Genomic DNA, 25,439 nt, shown 5'->3' with positions numbered 1-25,439 from the left:
TAGAGAAATAATCAACGTTCAACTGGTTTACATAAGCCAGTTTGAAACAATGTGAAAACTCATATGATATTTAATTGCTTAAGATCATTTAAACCAGACGACTGGTCCATGTTTACGAGACAAAACAGTTAAGAAACCTGGCATTTATGCGCTAAGCGTGTAATACCAGCACAAAGCCAAGTGCAAACCAGAGTTGGGAGGTGGAAACATGCGGGGCTTACCAGGATAGCGCGCTTAGTGCAGTCACAAGACCCGACCATCCATGAACAAAAACGTCCAGGCGTTTATTTCACTGCTCGGCTACATTTAAAGCAAGTATATTTGGATACGTGAAGGTTCCCCATCCTTTCCATGGGGTGCGTGGCGCGATGGATATCTCCAAGAACATTTACGCGTCCAGCGCTTTGCCAGCTATGATTATTTTAATAAACCGCATAGAGGAGTTTTGAGACACTTTTTATAGTTATCTGAACTTATGTGATGAATTTGAAACGAAAGGAGGGGCGAGTGTCAAAGGAACTGACCACGAGTTGAGAAGAAAAAAAACTAAGGGAAAGATGTCTACATTTGCCACCCACACGATATCGATTGTATTACATTCAAGAAGCTTCGCACTTGACGTATAAAAACAAGACGCATGTTCTCAAGAAAGACACGAGACAACAGGAACTTTTGGAAGATATATTTTTCTCTGGCAACTTTGCGTCTACATCATTAGAGGCAGAAGCACCTACCAATATATAATCGTGTAAGTCTCTATTTATTTTAGCCTCTGTGTGTGTAATTAGTGATTACGCTGAAGTGGATCATTTGTATAATTAAGGAAATTAAACGTGGACAATGCGCAATGGTTAGATTTAGGTTACCTCTAGGTTGTGTTCATTTAAACATTTAAAATTTTATTTTAACGTTTATTTTATATTTAGCTATTATGCATTTATTTAGTGTAGATATGTCGTGACTTGTACACAAATCTGCCTATGATAACGCAGGACCACTGCGCCAATTTTGCCAAGTGCGCATTTACGCGCGTATCAGAACTTTGAGGCTATACGACGATTTAATGACTTGCTTTCCTGTTTTGTTCGTTTATCAGTCTGGAAAGCCATGCGGGCTGAGAAGAGATGGCACATCTTGTTGAGTATGATTCTTTTGCTCATCACCTCCAGCCAGTGCATGGACAGCAAGGAGGTAAAGGAGTCGGAAAGGAAAACTCTGCTTAATCTAATCCTGCAAGTGATCGGGGAAAAGCCCGCGTCCAGACGCGTCACCAGTGGCCTCTACTCTGTATCTCAAGATGTGAAGTTTTCCTCGCGTGAAAACACTGCACATTTGCCCAAGCCGGACAACAGCAGACCAATAGGTAAGCTGATTTGAGATCAGGTGATAAATGTAATCCTGGGCATTACCTCCTTCCTGTTTCTGCATATCAAATGCACTTTTAACGACTAATCGCTGACAGCTATTCATATTTAGTGTTGATGCATTGCAGTGACAGTAACATAACCTGTAATATTTGGCTCAATGTTAAAAGTCCAGTTTAAAAAAAGCTGTGAAATTGGATTAAGGGACACTCTTTTGATCTACAGAGGGTGGTAAAATGACTGCTTATGGTCTTGTTAGGCAGATCACATAATGCTGAAATCACCAGCGTAGATCTAAGAGCTGCTCAGAGAACGTTTATAAGCTTGGGAAATCATGGAGCTAATTGTCACATGTAATGGTGTGCACCTTTAGAAAACTGTGCTAGTGTGCTGCTGCATTTCAGTGGAAAAAATGTTGTGTATGCCTGAAAATGTGCTTCATGCATAACTCTTAAACTATCTGGGTTGTTTATTAATGGAACAGTTCACCCAAAAATGAAAATTCTTTCATAATTTAACCACCCACAAGCTCTCTTAGATGTGCATGAATTTCTTCTATCAGATGGGCACAACTGAAGTCATAAAATAATATCCTAATGGCAGCGAATAGTGTATAAGTTGTAAAGCTCTAAAAAGCACATCCATCCATCATAAGATTAATCAATACAACAACAGTGGGCTTCACGGGAGAGTCGATTACAACATATGACGTATAGTCTACGTTATATTTCACTTGACTCTCCTGGATGCGTAAATGGCAGATGCTGGCAGCCATGAAAAAAGTTGATAGAGTATTAAGCATGGATATTTTATCCACACAAAAACCCATCATCTTCCTATATAAGAATATAGGAATCACATTTGTAACATGACAATTTATAACTTTTGTAATGTTAATGTATTGTTTAGTCACATTCTGCTTCTGTATGCCTACAAACATGGATTATTTTCAGAAAATGAGAGATACCTGTAATTTTGGGTCATTTGCTTTCTTGTTTTCATATTCATTAAGATGTTATTTCACTCCCCAAAAATGAAAATTTGGTTATTAATTACTCACCCTCTGTCATTCCAATGGCCTAAGATCTTAGTTTATCTTCAGAACACAAATCAACAAATCAGAGAACTCAGAGAAGTCCAGAAAAGGAACTAAAAACATTATAAAATCTTACCATGTGACTTCAGAGGTTAAACTGCAATCATACAAAGCTTCAAGAACACTTTTGTGCACCAAAAGAACTGTAAAAATGAATGTTTTCTCCTCAACAACAGGTCTTGGTGAGCATTTTGTGCTGCTGACTCTTATGACAGTACCTTGTACTGCCCATAGAGCTTGGGAATCATTCAAATTTTATCGATTCCAATTCTTTTTCTGCCTATCGATTTAGATTCTCATCGATTCCCAGTTTCGATTCCATTTAGTTCACATTGTACTACAAATACTCATATTACTGTAATTGAGTAGTTTTTATCAGCAATTTTAATTAACTAAGCAGTTTTAAAAATGTGTACTTTTACTTTCCCTTGAGTACATTTTTTGTGCAGTATCAGTACTTTTACTCCACTACTTTCCTTCAACCTGCAGTCAATACTTTATTTTTTTCTTGTCTATGGGGATTAGAAAAAACAGTTCTGTGATTCCTGTCCAATTAAATCGTACATAGAAGGTAAATCGCATCATAATAAAACATGAGCGATTTATAATTGAAGCAAACAGTTTGAAAGCATTAAAATGCCCCAAGACGATGTCCAAAATCTTAATACGCATTGACCAAGAGACTGTTTAGATGAAAAGATGACAGATATTTATTGTATGATGACCGAAATGGCCTTAAACGCCCAGCAGGCACAAGACGTCAACATGACATCAGATTGACGTTGTTCCCCAACATCATGGGCACATTGCATTTTGTTTGGAAATGAAAATCAGGTTGACGTCAGAACCCAATGTCAGGCCTACGTCAGTGTGTAATGTTCAACCTAAAATCAACCAAATATCAACGTCTAATAATGTAACAGTTTGACAGTGTGTAGACGTTACCATTATGACGTCTACCAGACATTGGATTCTGATGAATAAATGTCAGTATTTGATGTCAAAATGACGTTGTTTTAAGATGTTCGCTCAATGTTGGATTTTGGTCACTTTCTAAAACAAGCTAATATCAATTAAATATTAACGTCATTTGACATCGTTATTAGACATCAAAATAATGTTGTCCTTAGACGTTGGCTAGACATTGAATTTTGGTCACCTGAGATCACAACTTAAATCTAACCTAATATTAACGTCATATAATGTTGTGTGCCTGCTGGGCAATAACTAAATGCATTACAGAATGTTACATTTACACAGTTCCACAAATTACATGTAAATGCATCAGCTTTTTATAGCGTGATACTCATTACTCTTGAGTACTTTTGAAAGGTATACTTTTTACTCATACTTTGAGTAATATTTACAACAGATACTATTGCAAGTAGAGTAAAATCATACTCAAGTAAACCGAAAGTATACTGAAGTATACTGAAAATCATACTCAAGTAAAAGAACCATTACTTGCCACTTTTACTTGAGTATGATTTTCAGTACTCTTTCCACCACTGCCATTCACACCTGGATTTTAAGTGCATTTCTTATGTCCACTTTCAATCAATTTCAACCAGATCTTTTAGTCTAATACTGCAAAATACTAATACTACTTTATTCATCAACTAATGAAATGATTTCCGATCACACGTTATTCTGTTTTACAGTTATAACATGGATATATGATTTAGTTTAGTAGCACAATGCTTGGTCATGTTGGTTGTGACACTTTAGTTATTTCAATAATTGCACTTAGCTTTGCCATTATTTTTTACTAGGCATGGGGCGATAACCGGTTTCAAGGTTTACCATGGTTTGGAAAAGTCAGGGTTTTTAAAATGACAGTTTTCTGTTATACCGTTCCTAAGGTATATGTAAGATTTACATGTTTTTCATAACTATTTTATTTAGTTTTTTTAGGGCAACAGTATCTGCAGCAGAAAAGAAATCTTCACATCAAAAACTACTCATCCAAAATATTTAAAATATTTGTTAAAATAAAATATATTGTGTTACCGTGATACTGTGAAATTTTTATCCAAGGTTATCATACCGTCAGAAGCTTATACCGCCCATGCCTATTCTTTACCAAATGTAGCCACACTTTTGAGCACCTCCCATGGTCCATCATTAGATTAATGTTTAGATTATTATTCAAGTTTTGGTAGCTCATCAGTACAGAAGGTCCAGCCAGATTTCCAAAAATTATTTAAAAAAAAGTGCACCCAGAAATTGAAATATAAATTTTATAACAAGTATTCGATTCTTAAAGTATCTGACTCCAGAATCTGAAAAACCCTAACTGCCCATTGTAAACAAACACTCTGACAACGTGACAAGAAAGAGAATAGAAAACACTAGCAAACAAAGACATTTCTACTTCTTTTGGCACACAAAAGTGTTCTTTGAACTTTGTATGATTACAGTTGACATTTTTGGTTCTTTTCTGGATTTTTAGCATGCTTAAAGTTATAACACTTGAAATATTTATTGGTGTAACTGCCTAGTGTTAAATGTCAACTACTGAATGGCCCATGTCATATAGCTGACCAATGTGTTTTGATGGATTTAGAGATATTTTAGAATTTGTCCAGCACTTGAGAATAGTTTTGTATTTGATGTTATTATGTGGTTTCATCATTGCTGTGACACCCCATTACTTTGACGGTTTAAAAAAGTGACAGTGACAGTTTTCTGGTCGGCCTGATTCAGAGCTGGGTTCTTAAACATCCACAACAAAAGAAAACAAAATTGATGTGCATTTTTATACTTAAATTGTTTGCCAAAGGACAAATTACACCCATAAACATCTGCAGTCTCTGATCTGGATGACCTTTGAATGAGTTTGCTGCCTTTTCAAGTTTTGCAACGAGACTGATTTTATTCCAATGAAGAAATGCTGGTTTTAAAATCCTGATACTGATATCATGATCCTTTACATAATCCAAAACAGCCAACACGGTGTATGGTGTACAATGTGAATAATAGACAATCTGAACAGAACAGCCTATAAGTATAGGCATTTAGTCATGTTATGTAAGACTCAGGTGCAACAACATGCGTATGGACTGCGTATATTTACACTGATAGGTGCTTGATAATGCATCATCTTGACAAACGTCTAAAAATGAAATGACCCACAAGCGAGGTATACACATAGACATTGTAACTACAGAAAGTCGCTGTATTTTGAATGAAAGAGCAACTCATTCATAGTGCAGTGTCGGTTATCCTGTGTTCTGAGGCGGGTTAAAATTAGCCGCTGCATGGATTTGTAGACCTGACATTGATAGGCATTACAAGTTTGCATGCAATAATCTCCTTACTCCGATAGGCCGGAACTGATACTGTATGGTCTACATGCTGGGACATTGTCATAGGGTCGGCAGGCCACAGATTGTGCATAATTAGCAAGGACCCCAAGCCTCCAGCAGATTTACTGAGTGCTGGATTATCAGTCTGGGATTGCGTTCTTGCATGCATGCTTCAAACAGGGCTGTCCATCATTCTTACGTCAAGCATGTAGTCACCACTGTCAAACATATGGCGTATATGTGATTATAATAAGTTATATCATCATCTTAATAGGGGATGTTTTCCGAGAAGTTATTGCACATTTGTGTTACAGCTATTTATAGGTTTGAGATCTGATAGACTGTTAAAAGACTGTTTGTAAATTCGTCGTTATACACTCACCGGCCACTTTATTAGGCCACTTTGTATGTCCAACTGCTCATTAACGTAAATTTCTAATCAGCCAATCACATGGCAGCAACTCAGTGCATTTAGGCATGTAGACATGGTCAAGACGATCTGCTGCTGTTCAAACTGAACATCAGAATGGGGAAGAAAGGGGATTTAAGTGACTTTGAACGTGGCATGGTTGATGGTGTCAGACGGGCTGGTCTGAGAATTATAGAAACTGATGATCTACTGGGACTTTCATGCACCACCATTTCTAGGGTTTATAGAGAATGGTCAGAAAAAGAGAAAATATCCAGTGAGCGGCAGTTCTGTGTGTGCAAATGCCTTGTTGATGCAAAAGGTCAGAGGAGAATGGCCAGACTGGTTCCAGCTGATAGAAAGGCAACAGTAAGTCAAATAATCTCTGAAAGCACAACACGTCCAACCATGAGGTGGATGTGCAACATCAGCAGAAGACCACACCGGGTGCCACTCCTGTCAGCCAAGAACAGGAAACTGAGGCTACAATTCACACAAGCTCACCAAAATTAGACAACAAATAATTGGAAATACATTAAGTCTCAACAACATGAAAGCATGGATCCATCCTGCCTTGTATCAACGGTTCAGCTGGTGGTGGTGGTGTAATGGTGTGGAGAATATTTTCTTGGCACACCTTGGGCCCATAAGTACCAATTGAGCATCGTGTCAGTGCCACAGCCAACCTGAGTATTGTTGCTGACCATGTTCATCCCTTTATGACCACAGTGTACCCATCTTCTGATGACTACTTCCAGCAGGATAACGCGCCATGTCATAAAGCACAAATCATCTCAGACTGGTTTCTTGAAAATGACAATGAGTTCACTGTACTCAAATGGCCTCCACAGTCACCAGATCTCAATCCAATAGAGCACCTTTGGGATGTGGTGCAATGGGAGATTCACATCATGAATGTGCAGCCGACAAATCTGCAAAACTGCATGATGCCATCATGTCAATATAGACCAAAATCTCTGAGGAATATTTCTAGTACCTTGTTGAATCTACGCCACGAAGGATTAAGGTGTACTGTAGCTAATAAAGTGTCCGGTGAGAGTATGTGGGCTGAAGTCATATTTTCAGGTTTGCAGACATTTTAGGAAGGCTGTCAACGAGACAAATATTTACTAAAAAGATAGTTTGCACCGCCTAATAAAATTTACCCTATATTTAGTCCCCCTTCACTTGTCACAAGCATGTTTCATTTTCTTTATTCTGTTGAACACACTGTAAAAAATATTTGACAAATTCATGACAACAAATGTTTTATGTTACTTTAACTTATTTTAATAAGCTAATCAGGTTTCATTCATTCATTTTCTTTTCGGCTTAGTCCCTTTATTAATCCGGGGTCGCCACTGCGGAATGAACCGCCAACTTATCCAGCACATGTTTTACGCAGCGGATGCCCTTCCAGCTGCAACCCATCTCTGGGAAACATCCATACACACTTATTCACACTCATACACTACGGACAATTTAGCCTACCCAATTCACCTGTACCACATGTCTTTGGACTGTGGGGGAAACCGGAGCACCCGGAGGAAACCCAACGTGAACGCAGGGAGAACATGTAAACTCCACACAGAAACACCAACTGACCCAGCTGAGGCTCGAACCAGCAACCTTCTTGCTGTGAGGCGACAGCTAATCAGGTTTCAATTTTTTTTTTTATAATAGGTTTAACTTAAATAGTTTTAGTCTGTTTTACTAATGTAAGTGTGGAGATGGCTAGAAATTTTCATTGGATTCAACTAAATTTAAGCCAGTAAGATTTTTTTACATTGCACAACAGAATATATTTTGGGTAATGTTAGAAACTGGTAATCATTGACATCCATAGTAGAAAAAAACAAGTGTTATGGTGTCAATAGTTACCAGCTTCCAACATTTATCAAAATATCTCAAGTTTGTGACGAGTGAGAATGATTAAATAAATTATTTAATCTTTGGGTGAACTATGCCTTTAAATATGCTAATAGTAGAAGTCAGTGAGAATTCTTTATACAAATACTGTATGTCTTTATACAGACAGTTACTGTAAGTAAACAGACTTGAAGAATGACTTCATGCCATGTGCTTGGCAGTGTATTTAGTGACTGAGCTGGACTCAAGCTGATGACATAATCATTCCCAGACTAAATACTATACACTGAATCACATCCAATGATACAACACAGTAGTATTTTTTTTTCATACATATTTATGTCAGAAGAACATTTAAAAAACAAAAGAATTCTTCAAAGTAAATTTGCAGTACAATCAAGACATGTATAAACTCCAATTTGGTCTGATTGTAACGTGTCCTTTTTAATATTCATAACTCAAAATGGAAAACTGGCAGTTTATAAAATAACTTGCAGTCTTTTGTTTTTCTGCTTGAGTTGTTATGAATGCCGGACATATTTTAAAGTTGGCAGTGACATTGTCTGTGTATTTTTAAACTCATTTACCAATTTGTGTGCCGGAAAGTGTCCGGTTTTCTGTTTAACCTAACCTGAAGCAGACTTTAAAAGTATGACGGTAAATCTAAAAGATTTTGAAGGCTGTCAAAATATGAAAGTGATTCTTTTTAGGAAACAAAAACAAAATAATAATGGTTGCCATTCACTAAACATGCATACACACAAAATTGTCTGCATTTTCGAAAACAAATTATGCTTCACTGAAAACGTTTATACTAAAACATATACAAAAAAAAAAAAACGAAATCGCATGTACTGTATGCAAAAGCACATACTCCGGATGGCAAAATAATCATGTTAGCAAGTTTTTCTTTAAGGCTGCACTATGGAGTCAATCTAGGGCCATATATACTTGCAAAATTAAAAAGAAAGTTTTGCGAACAAAAAATAAAGTATTGAGCATATAAATAAATAAATGCAAATCTCTAAAAATCGCAAAGCAAAAATTTATTTAAAAAAAAAAATTAATTTTGATAACAAAATTAAAGAACTGCAAAGGGAAAATTAAGGTGAGAAATAAAAATAAATTTGCAAATAAAAAAGAACTGCAAATAAAAATCAAGCAGTGCAAAAAAAACTAAATTATTTGCAATAAAAAAACGATATATATTTACAAAACATTTTTATAGCATTGCCTTTACAAAACCCATCCAGTCAATTGCAATGCTCATTTTGATTAGCTGTTTAGTTAACTGTGAGTTTGCAATGCTGTTTTCACTGTGCACTTCACATTTCTGCGGATTTCACTTTGTTGCAAATTACAATTTTATTTCTCAAAACTTAATTTTCCCTTTGAAATTCTTTATTTTTGTTGGCAAAATTAATTTTTATTTAGCAAAAATGTATTTTTGCTTTGCTATTTTTGGATATTTGCACATCTTTATTTGTTTTTTGCTTAATACTTTATTTTTTGTTTGCAAAAAATTATTTTATTTTGCAACTATATATGGCCCTAGATTGACTCCATAATGCACGATATTGCAAAAATCTGACATTGCGATATTTATTGCGATATGAATATAATCATTTCACCAGATGACTTGAATAGCTCAGTTTGGAAGGAACTTATATATAGGAACAATATTTTATATTGATTGGGATGATTTCATAGGCCAGATAATCTGCGCTAATTTAGCTGCCTTTTTTTTTTTTTTTTGGAGTCTAACTTTATTCCAGTATAAGTTGAATAATCAAATTCAAGTTAATAAAACTGTATAGTCTTCATTGAATAAAAGATAAATGCAATATATTTTCATTGCTATCATTTCTTGAACACAAATTATTTAAAGGCCCTGAAAACACTATTTCACTCTATTAAGGTTAAGCTTCACAATCACTCAACAAATATAGTTCTAGGTCAGCTATTGTTCCACTCAAATTTCCTGAGGGATGAATAAACTGAAGCTGAACTTGACATTACAGATCCTGCGATGCGACTATTGCGAATGATCACATTGCGATATCGATGCTGAAACAATATATTGTGCAGGCCTATTCTATTTCATTTTAAAGAGTTCACACTTAGATATTGCTTGATATTGCTTATGATATCAAATTTCATTTAAACAACACTCTTCCAGCAGTTGATGCTCGCATCCAATGTCTTATTTGTTATGGGGGGCATGCATGAAATGTTCCTGAATGAAAGTGAAAGTGCCAAACTGCAGATAAAGTCCACAAATTAATAATGAAACACCCGAAATTACATGAAACTCAGAAGAAAATGTGGATAGCGTGCTGACACAATGACGTTAATCGAATTATGTGCTATAACCTTAATCATTTTATTGTCTTATTCAGATTTAGGCAAATAACTCAATTACTGATGTCCATGTAAATGTAGTCACTGTCATGGTTTCAGTGTATAAGTGATTTAAGCGTATATAATTCAATATCTAGTCATGTCAATCAAAAGCTTTATGCTTTATACACAAGGCAAAATATTAACAGTTTTTTTATTGTCTGTCTTTTTCAGAGATTGTCGCAAGAGATATAAGCATGAAAGACAAATTTATAGAACATTTTACAGGTAAACAAAAACCAATTTCAACATGTTTCATTTGCAAAGATTATTCTTGATGTGAGGCTTTGTATCCAGCTGTTCAGAATACAGCATAAAAACATGCTATTCTTACTGCTGCAGCATATGTTGTGAAGCATATTTGTGAAGTATGTGAATTGTCCTGTCTGCAATTGCTACATGTACATTGTGTAATTTTGCATCCCACTAAGCGGTGCACTCGACCTGACCTTCCACTTCCTGTGTCAAGAATGATAACCAAAGTACTATCCGCTTCTTGAGTCGTTATTTGATTGGGCTGCCAAAAGTTTGTTCCAGTTTTACACAAAACCGGACTGCAGAAAGTGTCAAGATATAAACTAGACACCATTTATTAACTCACATACTCTACAACCTGATAAGGCCATTTTAAAATATAAAACATTGCCATGTGTGACCTATAAAATGATAATTCAGGAATATTACCCATTTTTGTTTTGATATTTTTAAAAAGATACTTGACCGTATTTATAGTGCATTCTGTGCAGTATTCAGATCTAAATCTGTTTACATTCTCATTATATGCCACTTTTCAAAATTGTCTCATTGGAAAAGCATTTTCATTCTGATAACATTCTGAAAAAGGTTGTTTGTTCTTTATTCAAACTACTTATTTAAAGTAATTTGAATCAACAAATTTGCAAAAACTAATAAGTTAAAGGTGCAGTAGGTGATCTGTCAAAATGCTAACCAATAGCATAATTTCTTTGAAACACAGTCCCAGTCTTGCCAACTGTTTTCAATGAAAAGGCAATAAGCTTTGCCCGAAAAGTCCCTAAAATGTTGCTAGATTATGTCATACGTCAATTAGCATATTACTGACATCATTATGTCCAAATGTTAATGTTTGTTTAACAGCCTATGGTTAATAAGGGGGTATTTATATTTGCACTTCGCTTTATGTAAGCATGTCAGTTTAACTAAATTTATTGCTGTTTGAATACAGTATATCAGTATAGATATGTAGTGAATTAGACAAGTTCCGAAACTGTCACTAAAAACTTTGTGATTGTGAACAAGAAAAGATTAAACAGTCAAATTAAACTGTTAAATTTAAAACAAAGGAGAAGCAGATCGGTTTGGCTATATAAGAAAAATACCTCAAACACTTAGTGCTAAATCATTTGCTGTCAGTACGCAGAGGGGTGATTTGCTCTCAGGCTGCAAACGGAAGAGACTGCTGTACAAGGAATGGGCCGCCTGTCAGTGCTCTGAGAATCACATGAGAATCTATAAAAATTGCCAATAACACCCAAAAAAGTTGCTAGATTTGTCGCTAGTAGCTTTTTTGAAAATTTGTCGCTAGAGGGGTCTGAAAAGTCACTAAATATAGCAACAAAGTCACTAAGTTGGCAACACTGCACAGTCCCTCCCTGCCGTCTAAAGCCATGCCTCCTGAAAACACGAACGTGCACCTTAAAGATGGCAGTAGGCAACCTACTAGTTCATGTTATTCGCCAGTTAAAAAAACTTTCCAGTACTTTATAATACTATAGATCCGAACGAAAAACTGTATTATATCTAGCACGTTTCAGTTATGCAGCAAGCAAAACCTGTCATAATGTGCAATTTTGCTTCCATGCAACGATCACTCGTCTCACACTCTCACGCGCTTTGTCCTAAAGAGACTACTGTAGTGGTTGGCCGGCGGCGTGCAGGAATTACACGTATTTATACGTAGCCACACTTACCAAATATTAAGAGTAGCATGGTAAACAATATAGGGAGCGTGTCACAAGTTGTCATTGTGCAAAAATGAACTAATGTAAATATAAAATCAACTTCACCTCAGTAAAGGCTAAGCGGAATAGCGTTATTTACTGATGTTTTGTTATTAAACTTATTGTTATTAGACATTACTGATGCTGTAAAAAGGTCGCTTATGAAGTTGAAAATAGGCGCATCGATATTTCACCTGAAGATTTCAGTGACTGAACAACACTTTCGTGCATATAACCCATTCATAATACAACACAATCTATATAAGCTTTGCGAGACTAAAATAGTTTTAAAACATTAAGTAATACTTTAGCCATGGTGTTGTGTTTCCTCCAGCGTGCAAAAGTAACTCCAATATTGATTCAGGATTTTAAAAAGTTTTGATTCAGCATTTGTTTTTACTGCTGTCACTCTCTCTGCTGTGTGCACGTAATCACGGTGCACATGCACACGCACATGTCTGCAGGAGTGTGCAGATGAACAGGAGTGTGCAGATGTACAAATCTACATTTGTTGACAGACAGTTTGTGCGATGTATCAGAATAATGGAAATTGTCAGGCAGTCAAATTTTAATTGGATGAACATTTTTTTGTCTTATGCCTTTCCCAGAATATAAAAATACATTTAAATACATTTCGATAATTTACTTTAATCATTACTATTAGAGTGTTTGAAGAGACTTTCAACCAGCACAACAAAAAATGTTTTTGAAGACAATCACCTACTGCACGGTCTGCACCTTTAACTTATTTCCTTCATGTTGTCCCAACACAGATCGATTGTGTGGAACCCAGCCTTTTCTACAGTAAATGTAAAGCCAGTCAAATACTATAAGTTAAGCTTGCCGTGAGCTGACCTAAATAAGTTGTTTTTAAAGCCTCTTGTGAAATACATTAGGCCAAATGTTAGCCAAATCACATTTGAGATGATTAATCGTTTCAGAATCTTTGTTCACTTACGATAATTAGTGTGAAAATCTGTTAGCCGGAAACTCATACAATGAAACTTTGTAAGAGCTTTGGCAGAATCGGAATCATTAAGTCTCTTGCCCTTGTGATTGCATGTCAAGCGTTGGCATTCGCTAATTCTTCTTCTGGGTTTCTGCACATGTCAAAAAGTGACTCCGTTACAGCAACTCTAGCGTTTCAGCACATTTACCTAATGAGTGAGCAGACATTTTGAATTCAGAGGGATCAGAGTAACTAATCCATAAAACCTTATCATGATTGCAATCTTTTTCCCAAGCAGGACCAGTCAAGTTTCCATCTGAATGCAGGACACATTTCCACAGAATTTATCACAACACAAGGGATTGTTCCAGACCGACATGTATGTATATCTTAAACTTAATAGAAATATCAATTGTGATTTTTCTGCTATGAAAGATGCACAAAAATAATATATATAATGAAAATGTGCTTTTTATTTGCTCACAAAATGTACAATTTTTTTCTCCAAAAGATTAAGCTGAATCTGTGGTCCTTGGTGATTCATAAAAAATGACTAAACAAATACTGGCAAAAATAAATAAATAAGCAAAGTTTATTTAAAAACTAATTTCTAGAGGATCACGTGCTTATGCTTGCAGCTGGTCCCGCATTATCCAATTTATGATTCACCAATCAGACGATTCCTAAGCCACTATAAATACCCTGAGTTCCATACTATAGTCATCTTCATTTTGAAGAATCCCCCCTTCCACCCCTACTCCTCCTCCTTTCCTAGATGGGTGGCACGGTGGCCCAGTGGTTAGCACTGTTGCCTCACAGCAAGAACGTCACTGTTTCTAGTTCTTACCAAGCCAGCCAACGTTTCTGTGTGGAGTGTACACTCCCCTTCTCCCCATGCTCATGTGGGTTTCCCCCGGGTTCCCCGGTTTCCTCCCACCGTTCAAAAACATGCAACTTAAGTAATTGACTAATCTAAATCGGCACCATAGACATGCTCCTATTAAGTAGTTATCTCTTAAGAGCAATCACTATCTGTTCATTAGCTACTACAGCAGGGGAGATCTACTGTACCTAAGCTCAAACTCCCCTCTTGCCTTGCAAACGGGAGGAAGCCCCAGGCTTGAAAATCTTTATCAGTTTTATCAGTGCTTTTTGTTCAGTACAGCCACTGTTGGATAGTGTACGCAGGTAATCTGACTAAAGTCATGTAGGAGTGACTGTCGGGCACATTCTAAAGTGAGTTCAGTTGACCTTGAAGATCTGTAGAACTGTTTAACACAGTAAGGTCTAATTTGGCCCGACTGGTTCATCCAGTTCACTATAAAGATGAACCGGTTCAAAAGAACTTCACTTCATATGACCTAGATGTATGTAGGGATTAATTTTGTTTTGCCCAACTTGCTTTTTAGATTCTCGTAGTGGTGGATTATGAATCACCACAGAACATGGTTTCAGCTAAACAACAGTGTACTGGAGAAAAAAAGTCTACATCTTTAATGGATTTGATTAACCTAAATATTCATACTCACAAAGATGCCCAAACTAGGGCCCACAAGCCAAAGCTGGCCCAAGGTAACCTTTAATTTGGCCCCTCATGCCATCTGAGAATGTTTAGAGATTGATTTCAAATTTTATGTAACCTTATACTTATTTGTTTTATTGTCAAGCTACAAAAAAGCTATCTGAAATTAAATGTTTTCATGTAAATGGTGTAAATGAGATTTATTTTAAAATGTGCATACCACAGAGAGAGGACAGACTTTGGTGAGCGAATCAAGGCAAAGGCAGATTCTGCTTGACTAGTGTGTTCAGCACTGAACTCCACTGTGTTATAAATGTGATTGTTTATGTTTTTATTCCAATAATTTAAGTTATAAAAGTTATACTGCATTAGTTAATACGATTCAAAGTAATGCTTTTTATTTATTTTTTTTAATGTTATGAAATAAATTAGGAAATTACCAATGCCGTTTTAATGTAAAATAGTTTGGTATATTTATCTTTGGCCCATAGCTATCAGAGATATTTGGTTTTTGGCCCTTTATTTAAAAAAGTTTGGTCACCTATGCTCTAGAAGAACTGTTCTTTATTAGTTAATTGCCATCAATGACTAATGTTAACTGAAAACTTACATACAATGTTTACCATGCATTTGAATTGAAATGGCTCATTATTATTTAGATCCCAATGTTCTTCAGATATCTTTTGTATTTTGTAACGGAAAAATGTGTAGAGGTTTGACATGACATGAGTTGATTAGCACAGTAAATGTTGTTTTTTTTTATTTTAGGATGAGCTGACCCTTTAAAAAGACATGAAATGTGTTACATTTTGATCCTAATAAATCAAAAGTTTGCTTGTTTGTTTGTTTATTAGTTTGTTTGATAGAGGTTTTAATAACGCTGCCTGTTTCTATTTTTCAAAAGTTAAAAAAAAAATAGTTTTGACAGGGCGTTACACTAAAAATGCTCCTCCGCCCTAAGTCCTCATGGACTTTGTGTGTTCAGGAGAGGTTTACATTTTTCCACTAAACAACACTTTTCTAACGGGCTGTCTAAACTGTTACTCTGTTTAGAGAGAGTAGATGTCCAACCTAATCAGGGTCCTTCAACGCCGTTAAATTCTGTATTTTACAAAACAAACCGGAGACAAACTGTTTGCCCAGAGTGAGGATCAGATTTATATTTTGGGTCACAAAAGTTGCCTGATTTCCCCTAGACATTGGTTATTTTGTTTAGTTTTTTCGTAAGTAAAAACAGTTGTGTGTTTGTGGCCAGAGATGTTTTGTGAACTTGCTCCATGACCCTCCTTCTCTGGTTCTCCACGGAGTACGAAGTGTTGTGAAACTCAACTTTAGATACCGTGGACGTTTCTTTCATAAATAAGGAGCTATGAAATATTGCAATGTAGTAGTGAAAAAGTGCAGAATGTGTTTAGGGATGAGATATTATTTGGTATGCTGGGATTTGTAAACAAGTTCATGCAAAACCGATAACCGACCAGCTGTATTTCAGCACTTGGCAGCCACGAGGAACTCTGGGAATGGCAAAAGCATAATAATTCATAAGAAAATCAGAGGTTTTGTCTTCCAGAGCATTTTTATGGCTTAAATGCTCCCTAAACTGTAGTAAACTTGAAACGTGATCTGTTTTTATGTACGGTAACAGCGAATCCAAAGCCATTCGTTACTATATACTGTCAAGATACTTGTGTTTGAGTTCTACTTTGACAATGTCACTCTTAAACAGAAATGTAGCTCTACCTTGAGAGAAAATGATGGTGACAGTGTTTGGAAAAGGTCAGCAATGGGATGTTCAGACTTCACAAACACCATTAAGGGTGGAGGCATGTGGTGCTTGATCCCACACAGTCATTTTAGGCCATCAAGTACATTATTTGGGCACAGATTAAGCTATTTGCCGGGATCCATCTAACCCTTAGCCATGTTCGCATTCTTTACGTCATCCCATGATGAGAGCTCCACTTAAAGCGGAATTTCATCAGGGCGTTTCAAGTGCTGACGTTTGCTTCATGTCACGTCACGGCAGAAGCTGCGTTTCATCCCTGTTGTCAATGTCTGTTTAACATTCTTGCTTCTTGTCTCTGACAGATTATAAAAGATGTGCAAGATTGCTAACAAGGCTAGCGATGAGTCCCCTTTGCACACAATCATAGAAAATGCATGTAAGTACAAAGATTTGCAGATGTTTTGAACTATTTTTAAGATATCCAAGTGGAATGTGTTTTGTATTGAATACAAAAACCTGTTGAAAATACTTTTTTTTTAAAAAACTAAGAAAAAAATTAAGTGCACAGCATTAATGAGTGCACCCATTTAGAAATTTTGTATTTTTATCCATTTCACAGTGAATATATAGACAATATACACTTACCGGCCACTTTATTAGGTACACCTTACTAATAACGGGTTGGAGCCCCTTTTGCATTCAGAACTGCCTAATCCTTCGTGGCATAGATTTAACAAGGTACTTTAAATATTCCTCTGAGATTTTGGTTCATATTGACATGATAGCATCACGCAGTTTCTGCAGATTTGTCGGCTGCACATCCATGATGCAAAACTCCCATTCCACCACATCCCAAAGGTGCTCAATTGGATTGAGTTCTGGTGACTGTGGAGGCCATTTGAGTACAGTGAACTCATTGTCATGTTCAAGAAAACAGTTTGAGATGATTCACACTTTATGACATGGCACGTTATTTTGCTGGAGATGGATACACTGTGGTCATAAAGGGATGGACATGGTCAGCAACAATACTCAGCTAGGCTGTGGCATTGACCACAGCTCAAAGGTACTAATGGGCTGAAAATGTGCCAAGAAAATATCCCCCACACCATTACACCACCATCACCAGCCTGAAGGCAGGATGGATCAATGCTTTCATGTTGTTGATGCCAAATTCTGACCCTACCATTCGAATGTCGCAGCAGAAAACGAGACTCATCAGACCAGGCAATGTTTTTCCAATCTTCTATTGTCCAATTTTGGTCAGCCTGTGTGAATTGTAGCCTCAGTTTCCTGTTCTTAGCTGACAGGAGTGGCACCCAAGGTGGTCTTCTGCTGTTGTAGCCCATCTGCCTCAAGGTTGGACGTGTTGTGTGTTCAGAGATGCTCTACTGGATACCTCAGTTGTAACGAGTGGTTATTTGAGTTACTGTTGGAACCAGTCTGGCCATTCTCCTCTGACCTCTGGCATCAACAAGGCATTTGTGCCAACAGAACTGCCACTCACTGGATATTTTCTCTTTTTCAGACCATTCTCTGTAAACCCTAGAGATGGTTGTGCATGAAAATCCAGGTAGATCAGCAGTTTCTGAAATACTCAGACCAGCCCATCTTGCACCATCAACCATGCCATGTTCAAAGTCACTTAAATCACCTTTCCTCCCCATTCTGATGCTCGGTTTGAACTGCAGCAGATCGTCTTGACCATGTCTTGACCATGTCTACATGCCTAAATGCATTGAGTTGCTGCCATGTAAGTGGCTGATTGGAAATTTGAGTTAACAGGCAGTTGGACAGAGGTACCTAATAAAGTGGCCGGTGAGTGTATACACAAATATACTATTGTAAATCCTATAGAATGACAAAATATAGAATAGATCAATATAGACAGACAAGCCAGCCAGCCAGCCAGCCAGCCAGCCAGACAGACAGACAGACAGACAGACAGACAGACAGACAGACAGACAGACAGACAGACAGACAGACAGATAGATAGATAGATAGATAGATAGATAGATAGATAGATAGATAGATAGATAGATAGATAGATAGATAGATAGATAGATAGATAGATAGATAGATAGATAGATAGATAGATAGATAGATAAACTAATAATATTTGTATTAGTTATATCTTCCAATTAATATTAATAATAAGAATAATTGCGTATTGTTATTCTCAATGTTTGTTTTCCAAAGCAAGAAATTTGCAGCATTTGCACTAGCATAGTCTGCTCCCGGTTACTGTTGGGAAAGTTTTGCATGTTTCTTTAACTGAAACCTTAGATGAAATATTGAGTAAGATATAATGTCAGTTTAATCATGGCCATCTGCTACATTTGGAGGCATGCAGTTAATGCACGGTTCACGCAGGCAGAAAACAACTTCCAGACATCTTCCACTTTTGACTTTGCATTGTAACATACATTCCTCGATGAACCAACCACTTTGAAGACAAAATACATAAAGTGATGCGACACTCACTCGTGGGGCCGTGTTCAGGCAATTTAAATGCCGATTTAATTTAGTATGACTTTAAGAGATTGATTTTGAACTTCGTGTTTATGTCTATTAATAAAACGCAGTCCACAAGCTTGGATCTATCAGTTTTATACAACTGAATAAGCATGTATTGGACTGCATAATAAAATGATGAAATAACTGCATGTGTCAGAGACTCAAGCATTACTCATTTAATTCCTAGAAGCATATTTAGAATAATTCAAGACCGAACCAGCGCTCGAATCAGTCAGTCCTGACCTGTGACATCATCAATGAAATGAGACATTCAAAGAACTTGTTAGTGAAAGGTGAAAGAATCCATTACCAATGTGAACGTCAAATAATGCGGCTGGTTTTATTAGGTTATGATTACTCTTAAGCCTGTTTTTCCTCCGAATCAATTAGAAATGAATAAATTGCCTTTTATGAGGTGAATCAGTGATTTCCATTTAAGTGGAGAGAAATCTGAAGTTCATTGTTTCTGTGTTTGACAGTTTGACTCGCTGGAAACTTAATTTTGTCACTTTTATAACTGCAGAAAGTACAGCTTTAAATGAAAAGAAAGATGTGTTATTGTTAAATATTTAACACCTAATTCTCTATGCGCCACAGGTCCTGAGGATATAAAAGAAGAAGCTCTGAGGATTTTGGAGTCCATTATTTTTTTCCAAGGAAGTGCCTTCAAACCACTGCAATTAACTGTCGTTGTTTTCATTTACTGTCATTTCCATTTCCAACGAACGATTGTTCTGAATGAATACAAATTATCATTTTTTGCTTATCATAATTTATATGTTTGTGTTACGATGCTATTGAAATATAGTTTTGTTTAATAGCTTTGCTTTTGATATTATGAGTTTTAAAGAAAGTATTATTTATCGTTATTGCCAGTTATTTATTTAAATGATGTGTAAATATTCTGTCCTGATTACCAGAGAGGATATTGGAATATGTATCTCATTAAAGCCGTCGTTACTATTAAATATATTTCTGTTTTGTATTGAAATGTATTATTTTAAATGCAAATCTACATATACGTTATTTCAACTAGGGTTGGGTCGATAGACGATACCATCATCCATCGCCGATGGCTGATAGACATCACAATGCTGAGCTGGCATCGCAATCCTCTGCCCCTGTCGCAAACCCGCTTGAGAAAAATAAACACTTAGGCCTTGTTTAGACTAATACATCTTCATTTTAAAATGGCATTATAGAATGAAAATGATCCACGTCCACACTGGTGTTTCATCTAGCATTTTTGAACAGCCCTCCATTCACACTATACCACTGAAATTGCACATCCCGTGACATGGCAAAGATCAAATGATCATGGCAAAGATAAAATAAATCAGTTATTAGAAATGAGTTATTAAAACTATTAAAACTATTATGTTTAGAAATGTGTTGAAAAAATCCTCTCCCGTTAAACAGAAATTGGGGAAAAAATAAACAAGGGGGGCTTATAATTCAGGGGGTTAATAATTCTGAATTCAACTGTATATTACATGGGAGACTTGCTTTGTTTACCAATGTATAAGTGGATCTAATTGGACTTGCATTGTAAACATCAAATAACAGTTAAAAAGATATTCTTTTTTATTTCATGTATTAAGTTTTTAATTACGATACTGCCGAAATCATTCCACATAAATCCGCAGATTATCTATAAGATTCTGCGTAGAAATAGAAAACAAATTCTGCAGATTCTGTGTGGCCCTAGTTATGGGTAAAACAAAGACCATGCGTGTTAGGTAGTTGAAACGGTAAGGTACAAATAATTAATTCGTTATGAATTAATTAATTATTCATAAATAGTTCATTCGCCGCCACCTACGACGACAATGCCATCGTTCATCGCGATGTTTCACATTAGACATCATACGATGCCAAATTGGTCGACATCGCCCAACCCTAATTTCAACCATCCATAGTCTTTACGAAATGATCAACATTTCATACCATGCTGTCATTTCCATGATATCCACCATTGGCACTTAAAGAACTTCAAACGATAAATTATTTCAATGACAAAAACACATTGTTTGTTTGATAACAATGGTAATATTGCACTGATGCTTTGAAAGAATAAAATCATTCAAGCACAATTATTGCTTTTCTTTTTTATTCAGATGCTCATTATGAAAAGGTTTGATGGGATGATAGATTTCTCTGAAACATTCCTGGTTGTGTTTAACAAATTATGTGAGCTTGAAATTATCATACTTTGGGTCTCTTTGTTTAATGATCGATTAGAATATGGATTGTCAGCTCTTATGAAATGTTCTCCATTCCGGTGATTTGAGCAGATTTCTTAATCGCTGACAATCCTTAACTTCTGTGTCAGGGGAGACATAAAATCATAAATCTCTCAGAACATTAAGTGTCATTCATAAATCCCACCGGTGGCCACCAGGCAAGTCTCTGTCAACCATGAACGTCTTGTTTAACTCAGATGCTTACATGCTTGTGTATGTAACACATCTTTATAACGCTTTTTAATTACACTCCTCTATTTTTGAGTGAAAAAAGGATTTGCAGTTGTTTTGATGGCTTGGAGTTATAGCTTTATAATTGTTTAGCAGGATTTAATTAAAGTAACGTCTCTGTTTGTTTTCGACATCCATACAGATACAACATTGCTACAGTGTGTCTTTAGCACTGGAGTAAGATGACATCCGAGTCTTCACAAAAAGCACATAAACAAGAGTGGACTCATAAATTAAGCAAATAAACAGATCTGTTCTTGTAGTAGCTCTAGATACTTTGGAGATCAACTAAGACTGTGGCTTTATCTCCATCTCCATCATAATCAAATATTTACCTCATCTTATGTGGGTGGTTATTAACACAAACACGAAATACAGCCCTAATTGTTGTTTAGAAAGTGTCATAAACATTTTAAAAGTGGACACTTGAAAGCTGCGCCAGAACTCACAGTGCTAGCTCAAGTTCTCACGACACCATGTCTCTCAAAACATATCAAAATAATTAGCATCTTAAATGTCTGACAGGATCTTGTGTTAACGGACACATTTTTCTTTTGCTTGTTTAAAAATGAAATATTTGTCATTCTTATGGTTATCGCTGATCTCTGAGCTCCATTTATAATGCTAATTTGTATGACAAACAAAATGTTTTTTTTTGCTGTAATGCCATATTAAAACCATTTTTTGTTTGTTGTTCTGTTTAAGTGAATGGATCTTAACAGAACTGTTCACTTAGAGTCATAATGTCCAAGCAATTTGATGTCCAAAAGAACCTTGTTCCACTTTTTGGAACATGGATGATAAAGGTTTATCACAGAACAATCAACATCAATATTTTTTTTAAGTGTGTACACTGACATTTACGGTTTTCAAGAGATTCCACTGTGATTTTCCCCAAATAATCTTTTTGTGAACATTTCTTCAATGAATTCAGTTTGAAGACCAAACTTCTCCACTTCTAAATAGTTTTTTTGTGATATTATTTATATATATTTAAGGTTTGTCATGAAACAATCAATGGCAATAAAATTCTTTAGATTTTTCACACTAAAGTTGTCACAATCTGGTGTTTCTATGTGTAGTTTTCCATATGTTTGTTGTGTCAGGTGATTCCCAAATTGTGCTCCATTTGCTCTTTACTTGCTTGTCGTGTGATTCCCTCGTTCTGTTTTCCCCCGGTTTGTTAATATTTATTAGTTCTTTCTGTGTTTCACCCCTGTTTTTTATTAGTTTTATCATTTATTCATTCATTCATTTTCTTTTCGGCTTGATCCCTTTATTAATCCGGGGTCGCCACAGTGGAATGAACCACCAACTTATCCAGCAAATGTTTTATGCAGTGGATGCCCCTCCAGCTGCAACCTATCACTGGGAAACTTCCATACACTCTCACATCCACACACATACACTACGGCCAATTTGGTTTATTCAATTCACCTATAGCGCATGTCTTTGGACTTGTGGGGGAAACTCACTCGAACACAGGGAGAACATGCAAACTCCACATAAAAATGCCAAGTGAACCAGGCGAGGCTCGAACCAGCAACCTTCTTGTGTATATATACCCCCTAGTTGTATTTTTTTACTTTGTCTGGTATTATATTGTCACAATTCCTTGTCCTGCCTGTGGGTCATGTTCCAGTTCCTGTTAGAAGTGTGATTCAAAGATATACGTGTTTTGTTAATCCTCGTTAATCACGAGTATTACTGGAAAGGTGCAACCGCGACAAAATAATTTTTTTAGATAAATGTTTACTGAACAGTTCTTTGAGGAACTAAAATGGTTCTTCAACTGTATCTATGAAACACTCTTCAGGAACCTTTAAGAGCACGGTACAAATGCTGGATTCCACACAATTTCCTTATGTTGTCCTGACACAAATGGATTAACTTAATTTAATTGTTTTCGCAAATTTAAGCGGATTAAAAGTCAAACATTTAAGTTGTCCCATAAAAACCTAAAAAATTGAGTGGATTCTACGGTGGCCGAGAGAGCTTAACGTGCTGCAATTTAAGAAACACATGTATCAAATAACATCAGCAAATTTTAAAAGATCTTCATTCGTTTGACAGTGCACATGCTGCAAATCCTCACAATGCATACACAAAAAAATGCTGCATTTTCACACAATGCAAACAAATTAATAAAATGCTCTGCATTTTCTAACAACACTTGCAATGGAAAGGAACATAATGGAAATGTTTCAAGGGGACCCAAAAACGTTACAGATGCCACAGTACCGTGACTATTGCTCAGTGAAGCTGTAGGTGATCTTTGAAAGGTGAGTTTTTTGTTTGTTTATTTATGTTAATATCCCAATTCCCTTGTCTTTTGTATTTATTAGCTTAAATAACCATATTATTCTAAATAGCAAGGTCTGTCACGTTTCTTTTCCAAGTGTTGTGAGAAAATGCAGCACATTTTCATAAATTACGTTGTGAGAAAATTTAGCGTGTTTTTCTTAAAATGTGTTTGTGTTGTGAGGATTTGCAGCATGTGTGCTTTCAAACTGATGAAGATCTTTTCCCAATTTCTCGCCGATTTTTGTAATCGAATGTGTTTTCTTCAATTTTAAATTAGTAGTTTGAATGAGCAGCAAAAATAATTTTTGAGTGAGTGTATAGATGCAACCACCAATCAATCCCAAAAAGTATTTTTTAAGTGTGTATTCATCTATGACATAGGATTTTTTTGTTGTAGCTGATGCCGAGTTCAGACTGCAGACTGCATTCTGTTGCTGCTGTGTTTACACCGCAAGATGAATCGGCGGCAGGGGTTTCACACTGCATGACTTTACAATAGGAAGAATCAAACTATGTATCACAACCAAACGCACACGAGAAATTACATGGAAACAACGCAAGGTCACGTAGTATATTTTTTGTTAATAACTACATAATGAGAAAAAAAAGCCTTTAGTGGGGTAGAAAATGTACATATTTTACTTATTAACACCTGAATTTGAAGGGAATTTGCAATTTTTCTTTAACTTTTTTCTTTTTTTCGACCTCGTTGTGGTATTGCTCAGATGACACGTCAAACAGACACAGGTGCTCCTGCCAAATTTCCACTAGTTTTTCCTTAATTTCTTAGGTCCAAATAGACTGAAAAATAAGCCCTTTTAACTAGGGATGTCTAGATCCGATCACGTGATCAGAAATCGGGCCCGATCATGCGGTTACACCCTTGATCAGAATTGAACGTCATCTCCTGATTACCACTCAATATATATATATATATATATATATATATAATATATTATATATATATTATATTATATATATATATATATATATATATATATATATATATATATATATATATATATATATATATATATATATATATATATTTAAATATTATTTTTTAACACATCTATAGTTATGCAGTGGCACAGAGTTAGACCTCTTTCCTGACTTGACACAGAAACTGCCATGCACGCAGCATGACATTACTTTGCTGCAAAGACACTATTGGTTAAACTCCGTCAAAGTAGAACACCGAAACTTGAAGCTTGAAGTGGAATGCAAAAGTATGTCTGCGGTCTGGTCGTATTATAAACATTGCCATAGCAAACTGTGAGATAGGTAAGCTTGGGATTGCCTGCCGGGTATTTTAAGTTGATGTGATTTGTTTTTATATTATATATTTATATTATATATACTAGATTAAGTACATATATGTTCTATAATATATAAGTTCTATAATAAATATATATATATATATATATATATATATATATATATATATATATATAGTGGGAACCTAATCGGGACTTCCCTACTTTTAACTTCTCAACCTCCCACTGGCCTGCAGATACCCATA

General features: G+C 35.9%; 1 protein-coding gene across 1 annotated transcript; it reads left to right on the top strand.

The window, feature by feature from the left end:
• Positions 1 to 226: 226 nt before the first annotated feature.
• Positions 227 to 21,191, top strand: alkal1 (ALK and LTK ligand 1). The gene is made up of 6 exons (XM_056463830.1): positions 227 to 748; positions 1,097 to 1,363; positions 10,621 to 10,674; positions 13,673 to 13,753; positions 16,985 to 17,058; positions 19,737 to 21,191. Exons 2-5 carry the CDS (start codon positions 1,108 to 1,110, stop codon positions 17,047 to 17,049), a joined length of 456 nt encoding a protein of 151 aa, XP_056319805.1. The 5' UTR covers positions 227 to 748; positions 1,097 to 1,107; the 3' UTR covers positions 17,050 to 17,058; positions 19,737 to 21,191.
• The last annotated feature ends 4,248 nt before the right edge of the window (positions 21,192 to 25,439 follow it).

Source organism: Danio aesculapii, chromosome 8 (genome assembly GCF_903798145.1).
Source record: "Danio aesculapii chromosome 8, fDanAes4.1, whole genome shotgun sequence".
NCBI classification, from domain to species: Eukaryota; Metazoa; Chordata; class Actinopteri; order Cypriniformes; family Danionidae; genus Danio; species Danio aesculapii.
Note: the sequence above shows the minus strand (reverse complement) of the source record. Positions and strands in the feature narration are given on the sequence as shown.